At 42.6% G+C, this 19,422-nt stretch overlaps 1 protein-coding gene across 1 annotated transcript in view; it reads right to left on the bottom strand.

Annotated features, from left to right (window-relative positions):
* The window catches only part of si:dkey-237h12.3 (teneurin-3), a 332,826-nt gene that overhangs the window by 40,835 nt on the left and 272,569 nt on the right, over positions 1-19,422 (bottom strand). Inside the window, 6 exon segments of the mRNA XM_048971419.1 lie at positions 2,453-2,653; positions 4,029-4,223; positions 4,801-4,902; positions 7,331-7,541; positions 9,816-10,030; positions 15,595-15,717. Coding sequence (XP_048827376.1) covers positions 2,453-2,653; positions 4,029-4,223; positions 4,801-4,902; positions 7,331-7,541; positions 9,816-10,030; positions 15,595-15,717 — 1,047 coding nt within the window.

Genomic DNA, 19,422 nt, shown 5'->3' with positions numbered 1-19,422 from the left:
GAATGGTGGTGAAAACTATAGCATATAGATTTCGTGACTGATTGCCTCCTGTCATAAATTACTGAATTGCTTCTAATCCAGGACTGAGTCTTCACGTTACAGAGAGCCAATAAATGTGCTAAAGAAAATAAAGGGCCCCAAGTAGAAGTGTAATTATCACTAGGATGTGACCCAACAGCTGATAACAGATAGTAAAACAGGGCAGAGTATAAAGCACCATACTGCAGTAGGGTGGGAAACATCACAAAAAATACCCACAAATGGGTGAAGACCTACCGTGACAGGATGCGTCTGAACGTAAATGAAAAAATTGGGGAAAAAACTGTAGCTGGAAATATTTAAACATAGAAATGGGAAAGGAAAATATCATGAATGGAAACATTTGAACACAAATTAAAAATGTGCAAAGTGACAGGAAATGGGCGATAGCAAAATTGGATATGAAAATAAATAAAAATAGTGAGAGAAAATGTTTAGGAACAAATTCGAGACATTTATAATGTGTCAGAAAGAAACTGATAATATAAAATGACTAAAAATACTGCGGGAGGGATAATTTAAAATGAGTAAAATATTTTCTCAGGTAACATTCAATAAAATTTAAGTAAATGTGAACTGAGACAAGAAATATATAATTCTTCATGCATTTAGACACATTGTGACAGTTCAATAACAGAACGGTATATAAGATCCTAAATGGTCATTTCTTTGTATTTATCACAGTTCTCCATGTTTCCACCTCATGCAAAGAAAACTAACGGAATAATTTAAAATCTGTGTCTTTAAAACAGGTAGAAAAAAATCCTAATTAATAAAAATAACAGCAAACTAATAATACAGCAGTTTTTGTGCTAACATTCTTAGTGTTTTGAATTGTAAAAGACAATGTGATGAAACGTTTTATCATTTATATCTTATATGCTATATGCTATCCTAGATTAGCCCAATGGTTTCAACTTTAGGAGCAATTAAAAAAAAAAAAAAAACTTTTATGTAAATTGTTACATCAGCCACCTTTTCAGTGTTGAATGAATTTATCATTAGTGACTTTACAGGTGGGGTGCGATCCACTGGCAGAGAATCTCCGCTGCCATTTCATGACACTTCCCCGAAGACCAGCTTTTGATCTGGTCAGAAATCCACGGGTCACTCCCACTGGGGAAACGCTGAAGAAGTTTAACACCAGCACCCCAGACAGGTCGGCGGTGAAGACCCGTCATTCAAGAGGAATTTGGAAGTCACGTTTCCATTAGCGGAACGAGAATGTCACCCTGCTCGCTCTTGCCCCTCCCCCGCTGATGGAGGATTACTGCCTCCCGCAAATCATTACGGAGACGTGCTAGAACATTCCGAGGCTGATTCGCTCATTTGAACATATTCACCTTCTTTTTAGCTGCCTCTTTGTTTCTCTTGATCCTTGAAAGGACAATTTCAATGCCCTTCTGAGCCTCTTTTTTTGACTGCGAGATGTTGGGACAGTCTGATTAACCTCGGTACTCTGGGGCATTAAGCTGGTCCCTAAGAGAGGCGCATTTGATTCTAAAGAGCCCTTCCTGCGTGGGAATCGATGTAATCAATTTTTCATTAGTACAAAGGTGTTTATCTGCCTTTAGCACACTGGCTTCCTGCAGGGCGGTGTCGATTCGCACCGTGCATTTATTAATTAAAGTCTGTTTAATTGAAGTGGATTGCAGGGCTAATTAATAGAAAAACCTCCACTGGCAGGACGTGGATGAACGAAAGGCTCGGGAGACCTGTCATCACGTCCCCGATAACACAAGCCCTGCCTCGGCTTGATTAACCTATCCCGTTCCTACATGTTAAATGCAACTCCAAATAATTCTGGGGCATTGCAGTGATACTGCTTTATACAGTGCAGCATACAGCTATTCAATACCCGTGTTTTGCGGAGATGACAAAGCAGGGGGGGTTTCCCCAAAGGAGCAAATAACAGATGTAGCCGACAGATGTTTTAACTTCAGGACTTTTGTGATTTATAGTGTCCATAAATCGATCATAGGAGCCACATCTACTAGACTGGCAATATAACCATCTGTCTACCCATTCATCTATTCAACCATCCGTCCGTCCATCCATCCATAACCGCTTATCAAGTACGGGGCTGCCTAGAGCCTGGAACCTATCCCAGGAATCGAGAGCTTGGATGGGATGCCAGTCCATAACAGGGCTCACACACCAAAACAACAACAAAATAAGGGAACGTTAGAGACACCAATTTATACAACTTCAGGGGAAACAGTGAATCCACATGGGGGGGGGGGGGGGGAGGGGGGCAGGGGAGGTGGATATCAACTCCCAACCCTAAGGGTGAAAGCGCTACCAACTGAGCCAACTGGCAATACAGACCCCACGAAGCACTGCACCATGTCAGACTCGCAGATCCGGAAGGACCCGGAAGATGCCGACAGCTGCTGCAAAGAGCGAGACATACCCACGGAACAGTCGGGACCGGTCCAGTTGCTGTCGCAGGTGCAGGTGCCGCTTTCGGCCTGGTAAGTCCCGTGGCCAGAGCACTGGTCTGGGCACATGGTCTTCAGGATCTCGCAGTTGGTGCCCCCCCAGCCAGGGTTGCAGTGGCACTCCCCGTGGAGACACGTGCCGTGCAAGGAGCAGGACGGGTCCAGGCAGTCCGCTGCAGGAACCAGCAGGGTGTTACTTCTGCCTCTTCCCTACTGGCCAGTGTCTTACATCAAAATGTCTTTATCCTGCTTTTCATCGGGGCTTGATAATTGTGTTTATAATAAACACTAATAAGTGGCATGTGTAGAAACGGCACATTCTGGAGTCCTAAGAGTGATTACTGTGAAATAAGTCAATGCGAATAAACTAAGATAACAAAGACCATAGTGACATTTCAGTTACTGAAGAAGGCTATTTGTATCGCTTAGCAAATAAATGATTACTTGGCTTGACATACTCCTGTGGCCGTATTTATATGCCCGCTTTAAGATTTAAAGTGACAGATGTTTTAAATGATAGCGAAAGGTCAACGGGAAAACCTTGCGCCCCCCCCCCCCCCCTCCAGAGGAGAGGCTGACCCGATACTGTCGGGGGTTTGAGTTATGCCGGAGTCCGTGCCACCGCAAAAGCCGAGCTCTCCGGCCCAGGTGAGGCAGTGCGACTCCGTGCACCTGCCGATTTTGCAGTGCTGCTCCCAGTGGGATTCCCTCACGCACAAAGAGTGCTCGTTCTGGAGCGTCGCCAATAAATAAATAAATAAATAAAAACCCTGATTCTGTTCCTCGTAATTCACTTTAATATGCTGAAAGATGACTGGATTTAATTACATGATCGGCTAAATAACATTTTACACATATCGGGTCAACATCCCGAAAATGTGATCCAGTTGAGCTGATTGCTTTAGACTCTGGGCTAGCTATAAGTAAAATCAATTAAATTGAATACTGGATATTCCAAAAAAAAAAAATCCACTATTAATGCATGCTGGAGACACCAGTGCCACATTGGAACATGCAGAAGTCTTTCAGTCTGCTGACAAATGAAAATCTAGCCTCCTGTCTTGCAGGAAACACAGTGAAGACACCAAGTAGAAGGGAAGTACTGTATCAATAATTACAAAGCAATTACTGGCTCCATGGAGCTGAAAGTAGCAATTCTCTCTGGTAAGTTAAGCTTGTGTATTCATAAATTTACCCTATAGTGAGTAAGACAGAGGAATCGATGCCCATTAATAAAAAAACAACTGGAGGAGGTTTTTTCACAGTTAATTTGAAATATCAGTCTAGATACAGGTAGAAGATTTGTTGATCAGTATAACCAAAGATACGACGGCACTTGGGGAGAGGTAGCTGTAGGGATTCCCTATTTGTCACGGAGATTAATTATTGCCTGGAAATTTAACTGGCCCAATCGTTGGGCGAAACACATTTGTATGAATGTGAGGCTGAGGCTAGACTGTCTTCTGCAATAGTACAGTCATACACACCGAAAAGAGCAGAACCAGACAGGAAGTTCCAGGTACCCTCTGACCGTTCACTCCCACTTACTCTCTTCACAGTTGTCACCCTTGTAGCCCGTATTGCAGACGCAGGAGCCCATGATGCAGATCCCGTGTCCCCCGCAATGCACGTCGACGCACTGATTGTTGGGAACGTCGCATTCTGTGCCCTTCCACCCGCTGAAACACTGGCAGCGCCCCCTGGAGTACTGGCCGTTCCCGCTGCACAGCACAGGGCAGGCAGCTGCACGGAGCACAACGTGTGTACAGTCACCAGCGGCAGTAAACATGGCGTCCGTAACGTGTAAACATAACATTTAAAGGGCAGAGGCATTTGCATGTACATTATGTTTATAGATTAACAATTACCAGTACGAGTAAATTCCAGAAATTCTGTAATGCCTTTTCAGTAAGAGGTCAAGGAATAACTGAATAATCCTTACGGAAAAAAAAGTCTTCCAATTTGTAAAACTTAGAATTTCAAAAATTATTAACTGGGATTTGAATTATTATTATATACATATATATATTGTGACCATGACTGTTCATAAAAGCACTATATAAATAAAACTGAATTGAATTGAACACACACACACACACACACACATATATACTGGCATATAATATATATTTTATATATATATATATAATTTTATATTTTATATAAAAGCTATATAAAAATAAGTCAAAGTTAGTACAGATTTTCACTCATGTAGGCTCAATATGTGTACAATAAACAGCTTCATTACCAAACAGTTAACCGACTTCAGTCCCGTATGAATACGATGGTAATTCCAGTTGCATGATCAATGTTAGCTTACCTCTAGAGCAGTCAGGCCCAAGGAACCCTGGGAAACAGTGACATGTTCCAGAGACACACTCTCCATTTCCGTGGCAGTTGTGTGGACACTCCATGATGGATTCTACTCAGACATGGGCAAAGGAAACATGAGAAAACGTGAGGATACGTATCACTGCAATGCTTACAGTTTTCTTTACTGTTTCTTTGCACCAAGACCAACAACGTCGAAATTTCATCTCGCTGTATGACCCATGCATTATATAGCTGAAGATGGCAATATACTTTGACCTGACTCTAAGAAATCTAGCATCCATTCAGTGCCACAAAGTAACACTTATGATACAATCAACTTTACTCAATCTGCTCTTTTTTTGCTGACAATCAGGAAAAATAAAACTAAATACTTTATGATGAACTGTAATGGATTTCATGCACAGATAATTTAAGTCTATACAGTATGTGGTATAACAAGAGAAATCCCACAGCTATATAACCGTGTGTATCTTTTATAAAGCCTATTATCTTCCAGTATTTTATGATAAGAATATTCATTCTTTTGATAGGGATGCATTTACAGCACCAACAACCTGAAAAATAATCATGAAAAAAATTAAATAATTATGGCTTGACACACACGAAAAAGGCAAAGCGATCAGGTTTTTGATACTGCTGCTCATGTGAAGTGTTAATTCAGATATTCCGACCACTGACTGGGCGATAATTCAGCGGACAGATTAGGCAAGGTCACATTATATTTGAAAGGCTGACAGTGTCAAACGGCTGATTCCGTTTCAGCAGCTCTGAGTTACCCTGATTACTAATCAGTGTGTGGTAGTCACTCAAGAAGCTCCAGTGAATAATCTGGAAATGCGAGACCAGGTCATGCCCTAAATATTTACTGTAGGTGATCTGAGCAGTGTGAGTCAAATGCAGATTTTCCCTTTTTTGGCCAATAAAATAATGTAATAATTTCAACCATAAAACAGTGAATAGTAAAATCTAAATATACTGATGCTGGATTCTAAGTGGCATTGTGTAAATGTTTAAGATGCTTTCAGGGAGATTGCTGTAGGCAGAACGGACCCGTCGAAACAGACACTGGATGGTATTAAGCTCCCCTGTCTGTCATCGCATTGGTTAAACCCATTTCCAACTGGACACTTGATTGCTACCGGTCAGGTTAAACCAGGTAATGACTGAGGGCATAAAATAATCTGACCCACCATTAATTCTAAAACCTCATGCTTTCCATCACAAATATTTAATCACAGAAGGGATACTGAAAATCCCAATATTCTGTACGAACTATATGAATCAACCACATCTTAGTATTTTATTAATATACTTTAAATACACATACAGAAAATGAGTATGTACTACTGTTTAAACGCCCACATGTGCTGACTTTTCATGCAGAAATGGTACAAATCGAACACTTCACTTTCTTTAGCTATTCATAAATTTTTACTAATCACTTGGTAATATACTAGTACATAAAAAGATTCAGTTACAATCAAATTTAGAAATATACCACAAAGATATCTTACTTCTGTCTCCAAAGAGCTCATTTTCAAAGTATGCTAACTAACCCATTGTTTTATATTCGAAAAATGATTTATAAGTTTTTTATTAAATACCAGGAGCAAGATATGATTGTAATGAATTTATAAATTTGTTTGTGAATAAAGATTTCTATCAACTTATCACCAAATGATTAGTAACACTTTACTTGAGGTCTCACAAGTGACTTAGTAACTCAGTTACTCAAGTACAAATCATGAACAAATATAGTAACTACATAAAATACATGAACTTTTACTACTGAATAAATCTGAACGAACATGTGATCAGTATGTGACTCGCACAGTTTCTAGTTAATACATTAAGTAAGAGAGTCCTGCTACATTATTTTTGCAGTACAGTATTACTGGTTTATTAACATTTAAGGAGCTGACCTTAAACTGTTTGTTAAATGAAAATGATTGGCAAATGTATACATGTAAACAAGGTGCAAAATTTATTACTTTTTAAGTAATGGAACTGGTAAACAAAGTTTGGTAACACTTTACTTAAGGCAGTCATCATAACGCATTATAGATACCTTCATATTGCATTATACCGGTCGGTATAAGCCATTATAATGCATTATGAATCTATAGTGCACTATATCTATAGTGCATTATAGATGAGAGCTTCAAAAAGCATTCATAATTTATCATTATTCAGCATTCATCATTATTATTTATGCATAATAAACATGGATAAAATGTGTAATATCATTCTATAGATAGTTATAGCTATGTTTATAATACTTTATGAATGCATTATAATGCCTTATACATGAGTGTTTTAAGTGAAGATGCTGTATGCATGGGGAGATATGGTGCATGTGGCCTCTGTTATGCTGATGTATCTGTCAGGCTAATGCTACAGCTGCAATCCTTTACCCGGCTGCAGCGTAATTCCCTGCAAGTCCGACAGCCTGAGCGCTGCGTGGCGCAGGCTGCCAGAGGAGGCGCTGCGGTACGGAGACGTGACCAGGTGCTCACCGACGACGATGGTGTTGTAGGACACCTGCTCGGCGCTCTTCCCGTCGTTGTAGAAGGCCAAGTGCCAGAGGCCAGAGTCCAGGTACTGGATGAATCCTGCTTCGTGGACGGTGACGGAGCGGGCCCTCCTGCCCCCGGGCACGAGCTCTGCCGGGCCGCGCTTCTCTTTGGCGATGAGTCGGCTTCCGTCCAGCAGCTCCACGAAGTCGTACTGCGAACACAGAGCCAGCGGCGCCTCAATAGTCCGCGGAGCCGCCGGGGATCTGTTTGACAGCTAGCCGGCGTCTCTGTGCCAGGACTCCGCTGGCCGTTACGCTCGCTGAAACACGCGGCCCTTGCTGAAGGGGGGCAGCGGTACAGCGGGTCGCATTTACTCTTCCAGTCAAGATCAAATTCGCATATTGCATATTGAACACTGCGTTGTCGTAATGCTTCATAATCTTTCATTTGTTATAGCTCCATAAACCAAAATAAAGCATAGTTGCAGCTGGTCATCTTTAAAACATTACGGGCGAGAAAAGCTGCTTGCTTTCAAAATGAAATTTAGCCAGAGAGATTAAGCACTTACATCAGATGCTTTCTTTATGGTTGTATACATTATTTAAACGTTTCACAATGTACTTCATTGTTATATTTTGAACTATTTCACATTTAGTTTGAAACGATGTTACTCAAACCCTAAAGTTTCATCGGAGACGACCTCTTCCTTACAGATTTCACTCACAGTACCCTACAGATCACATTTAGCTGCTAAGCTGATGCTTCTATCCAGAGTTACTTAAGACAGGAGATTTCATACAAGGAGCTTAAGCACCTTGCTCAATGATACCATGCCGGGACATAAACCTGCAGGGACATAAACCTGCAACCATCAGGTTATTAATCCACATCCTTAACTACTGCAGTACCTCCTGTGTTCCATAATTAAATACCTTCTAACTTTAAAATTGCTTTATTTTTTATTGCTTTGATTATTTCACAATCCTGGGATTTGTTCCATATTACTGTACACGATATATAATATAGTAATATTAATATAAGATCACCTTTTCAGAGCTTCTTCGAAGTTACCTTCCTTTATAATAGGAACATGGAAGTCGAGAACAAACAGCTAATTGTGAAACTCTTTCAAAGTAACTTTAAATGCCGTTTGCTGATTCGAAGTCCACCTCAATGGGGTTACATTCACAGAGAGGTAATTATGAGGCAAGCAAGTATATAAACTATGATGTAAATTAATTGTCAGTGCAGCCCTGTGCTGGATAAGTGATCATGCTAGATGGACAAAAGGACAAAATTAATTCCATTTACAGAAAGATACATCTGAAACGTATCCCTTCATGAAAATACTCGATCAGGGAACAACAAACATAGAAAAACGCAATCAAAACTCGGACAGTAAATACAGACCTTCTGTGTTTATCAGACCCGATCAGCAATACCATCGTTTCCTAAGAGGAAGCAGCTGACCCTTGCTTTGTAATTAAACACATTTTTTGAGTGCTTCACAAGAGGCTAGATGTCAGGTATTGACAGCACATCATGTCCGCGGTTAGTTAACATTCCACGTACTGCGTGACTTTCCATCAGGCGATTTGTTTGTTTTGTACACAAAGCTTCGTATCTCCAATAACCTTGGAAGTTTAATCCCTTGCTGTTACATACACTGAAGGACTTCCATAATAGCTTGACATCTCGTTTCCAAATTAACAATTTTGACAGATATGAAGTATTTATATTAACAGTGAAGTAATTTAACTGCAACAAGCCAAAGTCTAGCAATCACAGCCAGAGAGTGAAGAACGTGATTAGCTGTAAGTCAAAGGTGCGTAAACTAGCTTGCATTTTTTTTTATAAAATAAAAACTAATAAAGAGGTATAAGGTGGAGCGAGACGGTCAATAGAAGCAGAGTGAGTCTGCACGTAAGTACAGAGCAGTGACTGTAGTCAGTCCCTTCACAGGGACTTTATACTGATGGAAAGGAAACGGTAGGGGATAGAGATGGGTCAGCTCTGTCGGCAAGGTTAACAACTTCTGCCAAGGTGAGATTAAACATCCGGATGGTGGGCGAGAGCAGCGTGGGAAGCCTTAAAGCAATCTGTGGACAATGACCAGGTGAGCAGCCTGAGGGTAAAGAGACTCAACCTGGCCGACGGCCGCTGCCATCCTCGGAGGCCCGGAGGTGCCGGCAGGAACATGCGAGGTGGCCAGGTTGGCCCGCGCGCGGGTTCCTCCGTACCTGCGTGTGCGAGGTGGCTAGGTTGGCCCGCGCGCGGGTTCCTCCGTACCTGCGTGTGCGAGGTGGCCAGGTTGGCCCGCGCGCGGGTTCCTCCGTACCTGCGTGTGCGAGGTGGCCAGGTTGGCCCGCGCGCGGGTTCCTCCGTACCTGCGTGTGCGAGGTGGCCAGGTTGGCCCGCGCGCGGGTTCCTCCGTACCTGCGTGTGCGAGGTGGCCAGGTTGGCCCGCGCGCGGGTTCCTCCGTACCTGTGTGTGAGAAGGGGGCAGTCCCTTCCTCCCGTAGACGCCGATCAGCGCGGCTCTCTGCACCGAGATGTTGAACTTGAGGAACTGCGGCTGGTCGATGAAGAGCTGCGAGCGCCAGAAGACGCCCGGGGGCACCTCCTGCGCTGCCCTGCGGCCCACGTCCACCTCCCCCGTGTCGATGGTGTTGTTCTCTTGCAGGAACACACCAAGCTTCCCTGGAGAGGTGACACCGAGCACAGAAATGGTGGGTGAGTGGCGCAGGGCCCTGTGAAACACAAGGAAGACCTAAAACGGCCCCAAAAAATGCTGAAAGGCATGGAGACCCACCCCCCAGTGGCCCTCCGACTGAGGCCCTTAAACTCTTTTTGGAACAGGTGGACTCTTTGAAAAGTCCTCCTGTTATCTTTTTAAATACTAAACGTTAGCAGTCCTGCCTAACTACATAGCTGCCGTCATCTTCCAGCACCCGAAACATTTACACCAGGTTCTGTTAGGGAACGAGCAATTTTGGCAAGTTTTATTAAGCTGTGGATATAGGATGTTTTACATCTAAGCTGCTTGGAGTCCTTGGCCTTTTTCCCTACTTAATGGTACCAAATGTCACGGGAACACATCTAATTATGAATAAATCCCACCTTTATTCTAGGCCATTAAAATCAGTTTGGACCACATGTGTTATGAGTAGTTGCTGCATCAATGCACCGCTGAAGGTCTTCCACTCCGTCCTATTAGAAAGATTATGCTATTGTGATTCATGCTCCCTTTAAAGCATTAATTAGTTCTTAGATCTAGCGCCCTCATTCGGCATACCAGTTGATCCTAAGATGTATAGGACTCTAGTGTGACCTGCGGCAACCCCTTCATTTAATCAGTGCCATTCAGCGTTGTATTCCGCAAACAGAAACACCTGCATATTCATCATTCATTACCACTTCCATGCCATCGCAGCTCTGTCACCTCTTGGTAGTAGAGTGCATTTCCAACCACCCATAGATCACTTAAAATTAAGTCAATTAAGCACTGAAAACAAAGATGATGAAGAAAGTAATTTGCACCTAGCAGAAAAGCTCCAGTTAGGGGCTTAAGATACATAAGTGACTGATGTAATTGTCAGGGAGAGCACTGCAGATGTTTCTGATTAATGGGATACTACTGAGTAGGAGTGACACATTAAGGCAGGTGCAGGGAGGCCCCCTAGGACCTTGGAAAGTTAAAGCTTCTTTGAAATGCCGCTGAAATATAATTATATACACACATACATATGGCTGTAAATTAAATAATTTTACAGCTTGTTTTTCGTCCTGGGTATGAGGTCAATCTACATCCAGCTCTATAAGAAGGTCCTCCAACTTACAGGGAATAACTTGGGGGTTGGTGGCAGGATTGGCACTTCAGCCACTGGAAAAAAACTCAGGTCCATTCAGACTAGTGTGGTGCTGAGGTATCGCCTGCCACTCGGCTGCACTCAGGTTCTGATCCCCGAGGTGGTTTGTCGTGTGCCGGCTGTGGCAACACGCTGTCATCAGTGCGCGCTCCTGACCTCTCTCTCTCGTTTTTCAACGCGGCCCACATTTTTGCTCCCTTCCAGTCAATCGAGAGCACCAAGTATCTGGTACAGGTGCGTGTTGTCAGCAGGGAGGGAGCAAAAATGTTGACTGCCTGGGGGTCCCTGGGGACTTGGTTAGGAAACAATATTCTAGATCATCTTTTACTGGGTATTCCGCATATACGATCTCCAGCATTGTCTTTGATTGGATATACCCCTACATGTCATTTCCTGATGACAGTCGACAGCCGGATTGGCTGCAGTACACACTGGAGACAGCCGGATTGGCTGCAGTACACACTGGAGACAGCCGTATTGGCTGCAGTACACACTGGAGACAGCCGGATTGGCTGCGGTACACACTGGAGACAGCCGGATTGGCTGCAGTACACACTGGAGACAGCCGGATTGGCTGCAGTCTGCAGTACACACTGGAGACAGCCGGATTGGTGCAGTCTGCAGTACACACTGGAGACAGCCGGATTGGCTGCAGTACACACTGGAGACAGCCGGATTGGCTGCAGTACACACTGGAGACAGCCGGATTGGCTGCAGTCTGCAGTACACACTGGAGACAGCCGGATTGGCTGCAGTCTGCAGTACACACTGGAGACAGCCGGATTGGCTGCAGTACACACTGGAGACAGCCGGATTGGCTGCAGTACACACTGGAGACAGCCGGATTGGCTGCAGTACACACTGGAGACAGCCACGATGTTTGTAAACAACATAAAAATAACAGGCCAGGGAAGGCTTCATATTTTTCATCCTCCAACACACTGTAAACTACCAGGTCAAATGAGTGTCAAAGTTAATGCAGTTCTATTGCAGACACACATACCATTTTTTCTTACCATGACTGCTGTGTCCTAAACCAGACACCATACTACAGAATAATTGCAATTTCAAAAAAATAAAATAAAACAGATATCATGTAAACCATTTGACATTTAACTACATTTAAAATACAACATTTAAATGAAAAGGACATAATAGAAAAATCTAAAACAGAAATTAAAGCAATTAAATACGAAACCACTGCTCATTTAATCCAAATTATTCAAATGATGCTTTAACGTTATTAGGTTCTTTATCTTTCATTTCTCTTCTAAAAAAAACCCGATGATCCATGTACATATGTGGCCACTTGCTCCTACTGGTAAGATGAGAGAGGGCAGGTGAGGGAGCGAGACATTAATAACCACACATCACCATCTTCACTGTCACAGACGCACATGACCTTGCTGCATGGGTCTCCTGGTAACTAATAGTCAGCGGTGAAACGAAACAAGCAAATGTAGGCAGCACTTACATTAAGGTATTCATTGGTTAATACGCATCATATATTATATGTATTTTGTTTAGATCTGCGGCAAATTGTCTGGAGAACTGGAACAGGAAATAAGTGCTTAGATTAGTGAAGGACACTAACTCTATCCAGAAACCCCACAAAACATCAGCTAGTGGTCTGTAGCAGCCCTGCTACATCTCTCTGGTTCAGCAGTGTGTGTCCGTCAGGGAACGTTACTATCACGCCTTCCAAAGCTCCGTCGTTTAGGAATGATTTCATTGTGGTGGCACTGGGAAGTGCACTCAACCGGGTCTAACACCGGCGTGTCGTTGAAGAATTAAACATCGAAACACTTACTGTGGATTTCACCGGAAGGATATTAATTATTAAGCACGAGAACACTCATGCGCTGAAATCTAAATTCTCAGAAGTGAGTCTTGAGAGACTTCAAATCCTTCTGCTCATAGCAACATAGCATCCGAGATGCTTAAAAGCAATGAATATTTGCTTAATATACTTGATTTAAATTCATTTATCAGCTTGAGTACTTTCTTGCGCGCAGCTGGCCTTCTGCTATAGCTCAGGTAGCTTTTGTAGGAGATGCTTCAACAGGTAGTGAAGCTGCAAGATGAAGCTTCAGCTAAATATCAGTGAGTGGCTAGAACAGCATGCGGCCCGTGAGAACAAAACCGCAGGACAGAACCAAAACGGTTCAACAGCAGATAGACACTGTTCGCACTGTCACACGTGGTGGTCGCACAATAGAGCCAAAACCTTCTCTTATTAGAAAGGAGCTGGTCAGCTCTTCAACACTGAGGATAAAATGGTCGAGGAGACACACAGCAGCTCTTAAAGGAGAACAGCCTTCACTCTGTCAAACATCCAGAAGTAGGACACAAGTTCACCTTTTAGCAGGATGACAAGCCCCAAGCAGGAGGCTAAAGGTAATGAGATAACTGTCTCGGACCAGCCTGGTCCTGATCTGATATGGGGTTTGCGGCCGGACCATCCTGCAGCGATGTCCGACCCATTTGACAAGAGGTCAAGCAATTTTGCCAGGCTGAGTGGAGCAGAACTGCAACGTTTGCGAGAAAACTGATGGCAAGAACAAGCAAACAAATAAACAAGCACTGCTACACAGACATGAAAGGTGTCAAATTACTGACTCAAGGAGGTGAAGTCATGCAACTAGCTGCATGTGTGGTTTGTTTACATTTCACACTTTAATCCGTTAAAAAAAAAAAAAAAAAAGTTTTCCCATCAGGTATGAACACTGAAGTTCTAATTTAAGCAATTAACTAATTAGTACAGCTAAGTAACTTTGCTAGAGATATGGCACACACACACACACACACACACACGCACACACACACATGCACACACACACACACACACACACACAAACATAGATGGTGACATTACAGCTGTTAAGGTATGTTAGGATGTTACGGCATACTCACATGCTGCTTATGAATGTTCTATGAATGCATTATAATGGAATTATAAGGGTGAAGTTAATGTAAAGTGTTACCATATATATCATATGTTTCACATAATGTCTTGGGACACTTGCCTAATTCAGTAAAAATGTTGCAAATTTCTTGATTTCATAACAAAAATCATTATTTCAGTCATTGATTCATAAATAATACATATTACATTAGAAAAAAGTAGTAATAAACTGAAACCCAAATTATAGCTGTAAAAAAAGAGCTGCTCCAAGTTAAAAAGTTAATTGACAAGCAGTCTGATTGGGTAGTTTTTAATAAGTGACACCTCTAATATATCATAAATCAGCAAACATTCGTGTTTAGTATCCCTTTGTTAGCCAATGACATCAATTGCAATTAACCGTAAAATGGCAGTAACAGAGTTGAATGAATCAGTCAAAAAAAAATTATGACACTTAACCCTCTGAGGTTCAGGGGTAGAGAACACACTCACTGACTGGGGCATGGTCACACATTTCATACAATATCATGGCCAATATCAACTTAATTCATGGCAAATAGATTATTTCTTATATATTTGATTTGGCAAACTCATCTTAATCTTAGTGTACTTTGTAAATATGTCAGATTTGTGTGAAGTTTTTAATTTGACATCAAAGTATAGACATTGCAAAATGCAGTTTGGAACACTTGCAGAAACATTATAAAAGTACATAGTAAGCAATAGTGGAAGTTTGTTTTGATCCCAGATGTCTGATCACTAATGTCTTGGCTACATGAAGACGACTAAATGGTGTAGTTGCAACATTCAGTTGGATAAATAAATAAGAAAAACCAAACTCATGTCACTATTTCTGGCTCCTTTCATTAAATTTGTAGCAACTTTCATGTGTATGAATGAACCATTCACACCTGGCCACCCCCCCCATTTTATAGCGTATTCAATGGATTTGAATACGCGGTAATGCAGCTATTTATAATATGAATAGTGATCTTCAGGTGACATGCCCCCCATGCAGGTAAAACAAAGTAAGGTGACATGGTTTAATTTTTTGCCAATTTAACCTAATTTTAAAAACTTTAATACTTCCGACAATGGACGTTTCGAAAAGTAGACAGATTACGGATTTAGTCAGCATTTTTTTGATGTTTCCACATAATGATTTCAGCGAGATATGAGTTGAGTTACACAAGAAAGACATGTGGCATCGCTGACGATGCCGGCGACTCCAGGGGGTTAATAAAAAGAAAATGTCAGTGTGCAAAATGCGTCATAATGCAGATACGTTAGACGTTGCTCGTCAATGCACATTTGTAACGAAACCAATAAATACGCGAGCGTCCACCCTTACATGTCCTCTCTAAAAAAATCACCCCCGTTCATTATTTGTCCATCTCAGTAGCCTTCCTGCACATCAAAACCACATCAGCCGATTCGCATTTGCAGTCACAGGGGCACTGACTGTGCAGCATGACTGGGTACCCCCTTACCGCCGTCAGAGGAGAGCGCCGTGACTGCGTTTGTTGGTGTCGACATCGACTTCACCTGTCCGTTTTCAAAGGCGTAGCCGTCGGTCTCCTGGAGCTGCCAGTTGAGGCCCAGGAGGTGCATAACTGCAAGAAGAAAGGGAGCGTGTCAAAAGTGCTTTTTAAATACAAAAGCGGTTTTTATCCTAATACAGAGATCTCTGGCTCTGAAAGAAGGGCACGCAATTGTCTCCAGACGCTCTATATCCAGCCAATCGCCTCCTTTTCACACCTCAGGTCATGTGGCATCCACACACGAGACCGACAAACCCCTCACCGTCGAGAAACGCCAATCTAAAGGGACCATAGGAGTCAATTACAGCGTAGGCACTGCAAGGAACCCTCAGTGACTGAAGGCCTCCCTCGTGAAGCAGAATGACAGCAATTATCGTCTGTCGCCGCGGAGCTCCCAGTAACAATTTGTAGATGACACTGGGAAACCGGCGAAGCTGACGCCACACTTCATTTTGTTGGCAGTGACGGAGGCCTCTCGGACTGCGCAGACGAGAGCATAAGGCCGAGCCGAGCAATTAAGCGCTTAATAAAGTGTAATTAAGTCCTCGCTAATGTGTGAAGCAAATCCGTGCGTATAACGGAGACAGGCTTGAGCAGGAGTTAGCGCCATAATCCTGTAGGGTCCATCTCACTTACAGCAAAGCTGAAGGCTACTCAAGAGCTTCAGGAAAGAAAATAATAATAACGCATAAAGAACTTCAGGCAAAGACAAAGTCAGGGTCACTATGCTCCCATGGGTATATATAAAGTCACACACATTGTATATATATATCAGAGGCAGTTGGTTCACTGAGGTACAGGAGGTAGTAACTCCTATTTTCAAGAATAACTGAAATAACTCACAGAAAAAAATCACTACTGTAATATTATTATACATGTATTATCTTCTTACCTCATTTTTTTTTACCCCTGATGTATATATACAGTAGGGCACTCACAAGTAAGACGTTTAAGGAGTTTTAAAATGAAATGGGATTTAAACGATGCGTTTTCAACGTCCGTTATGAAGTACTGAGTGGGGCGAGTGCTATACTGAGGCCCCAGAGCGAGGGAGACGTGGCGGGCTGCAACACACAGCCTGCTGGAGCTGGACAGCGGGGGTGAGCAGCTCCGGAGCGCCGGCGAGCTTCAGAGAGGCCTCTCTGCACATGACAGGGCGACGACAGACGCGTACGCAGCCCGGTCCACAGGAACAAGCCACCTTTGTTTCCTAAGTAATGACGCCCTTAACCTCCCACACCCATCGTAATAATGTTCATTTGGGGCTGCAAGGGTGACCTTCTGCTCCTACCTTGGCTTTGCCCCAAGACTGCTTAAAAAAAGCAAAAAAAAAAAATAAAAAAAAAACACACTGAAATAAAAAAAAATAAATAAATAAAATGTTGGTGTATTACTATTATTATTAATATTAAAACATGAATGCAAGCTTAAGTGAATTTAAATAAAGGTATGGGAACGTTCCTGGGCCTTGAGGTGGAGGTACAGTACCCGGGACGGATAGAGAGAGTGAGAGGGAGTATGTCTGCAGCAGACCAATTCCAGGGGCCTAATTAGAGAGCTGACTTGTGATCGTTTTGATTTGGCCCCAGAAAAAAGCCCCCTCCATGCCTCCCCCACTGCGGAGGGGGCGACGCACTTTGACTTTCCAGTACAACGCTCCTTCAGGGCACCCCCCCCCACCCCCCAACCCCCAACGTGGGCTCATTAAATAAGAGTCTTGCTGGGTCTACCCCAATGCCACAGCCAAGGGGCTGCACTCCGTACAGCCGGCACTAACAGGCCCCGAGCACGCGGAGGTGCGGGGTCTGGCACGGGCACCCGGCGACTCGCCCCGCCGCGACCGGCGTCTTATGGCGGCCGCTGTCGCGGGCGAGAGGAAAAAAAAAGGAAAGGAAGAAAAAGGAAAGAAAGAAAAACAATTTTCACATGAATCATCTTACAGTCTTTCAGGAAGGTGTTCAGACGCCGTCTATTTTAAACGTGGCAAAGGCAGAAGGCGAGACATACGGGCTGATTTGGCACAAAATTAAATGATTCATCCCAATGCAAAGCGGGAATGCCGAAGGATGTTGCGCATACTTGCTGGAAAAACATTCTTCATTGTACCAATCTGCCAAAAATCTTCTTTGTGATACATTTTTTTTTTCTTTTTCTTGGTGTTTTAAAACCATCAGACGTCCACCCAAATCAAAATGCAGCACGAATACAGTCATTTCTCCCGGGAAGATAATGTCTCGCAATCTGTGTTATGCTGATGAAAGATCCACTGAGTCTGATTTGCAGAACAACAAATTTTGAATTAAGCAAGTGGCACTTCTTTGCGTTGCCCTAGGAAACAGGACACACTTGTACTGCGGAGAAAAAAAAAGAAAGATTTTTGCAAAAAAAAAAATGGCGGGAAAAAAAAAGAAGATTCCTAATGACCAATGAGCAAGAACTGTGAATATGGGCCATTTCACATTATAGTCTGCAGAGATCCAAAACTACAGAGAGACATAATGCCCGAGCAAAATGATCCAGAATAGGGGTGGGAAATATTCCAAAAATAATAAAACCGCAAACAGTTTGAAACTAAATAGAGGCAGAAAATGGCTTGTATTATACTGTGAAAAGATGGTTCGCTAAACATTTAAATAAACTAAAATTACCGAGATAAATGCCAGTATATCCAACACTTCACAATTCAAACCCTTAAAACAATTTCCACCTCTCCAGGTGGAGCTCTATATATCGTGCTTTAAATGCCTGTAAACTGTCAGAATCGCTATAACTGGCAATCGTCACACAACAGTGACCTCAGAAGGATACAAAAAAAAGCCCCTTTTATCATGCGGACCTCTGCACACAGCATTTCAAGATGCAGCATCTCCAATTTCAGATGCATAATTCAGCGGGAACGCTGTGTTTCATGCGACCATGGTGTCATCCCGTCACATGACCTTCCCCTACTTTCCTTCGTTATGCTTAAATCTGCAACATACTGTGCGGTTTGAAAGTTTCTGAACTGCTTTTCTGCGTTTTACGATGAAATGCTTAACCTTGCTTAATCCAAACCAGTCCTGACTTTTCTTCAGAAAAAAAAAAGGTTTATATACACAAATCATAGGTGTTCCGCACAAAAACTCCAGTAAAGAACACGTTAATTGGTTGAGATAATAATATACTTATTACAAATGTAACAAGCAAGCATGCACATTCTGTTTATGTATATGTAACAGTCAATGCATATATGCAGACAGCGGTACAAGGGAAGATTTAAAACTCACACATAGCTTCTCTGTTAAAAGCATATTCACATACAGTATACTTCTTAAATGATGAAAGGGGAGCTAATTTGCAGCTATATTTGATTCATCCAATTTTCACTAACCAGAATGAAGCACAGTGCTCCGCAGATCCATCCTGGAATGACGCAGCATAAGAACAGTCACAACCCCAGCCCTTCCAAATGTGCACACACACATTCAGCATCACTGTTGTATGCTAAAGGCCGTTAATATTCACCGGATCTTACGAATGGAACTTCTTTCTTTCTTTCCTTCACCTCAGAAGAGTCATGATGTTACTGCTGACCTAATGGTGTGAGTTCTAGGTGGAACCAAACAATAATGAACCGGTCATGGTGCATGTACTGTCATGGGCTGCTTCTACATCTTGCCATGTACACAATTCAGATTTTTTTAAATAAAGATGTAAGTGGCAAAGGTACTGTTGGGATGAATTCAGTGATTCTCTTGTCTTATATCTCAAGATAGTCAGGCAACTTCCGTACTAATT

The sequence above is a fragment of the Brienomyrus brachyistius genome, chromosome 12 (genome assembly GCF_023856365.1).
Source record: "Brienomyrus brachyistius isolate T26 chromosome 12, BBRACH_0.4, whole genome shotgun sequence".
Classification (NCBI taxonomy): Eukaryota; Metazoa; Chordata; class Actinopteri; order Osteoglossiformes; family Mormyridae; genus Brienomyrus; species Brienomyrus brachyistius.
The sequence above is the reverse complement of the archived record's forward strand: the minus strand, read 5'-3'. Positions and strand labels throughout refer to the sequence as shown.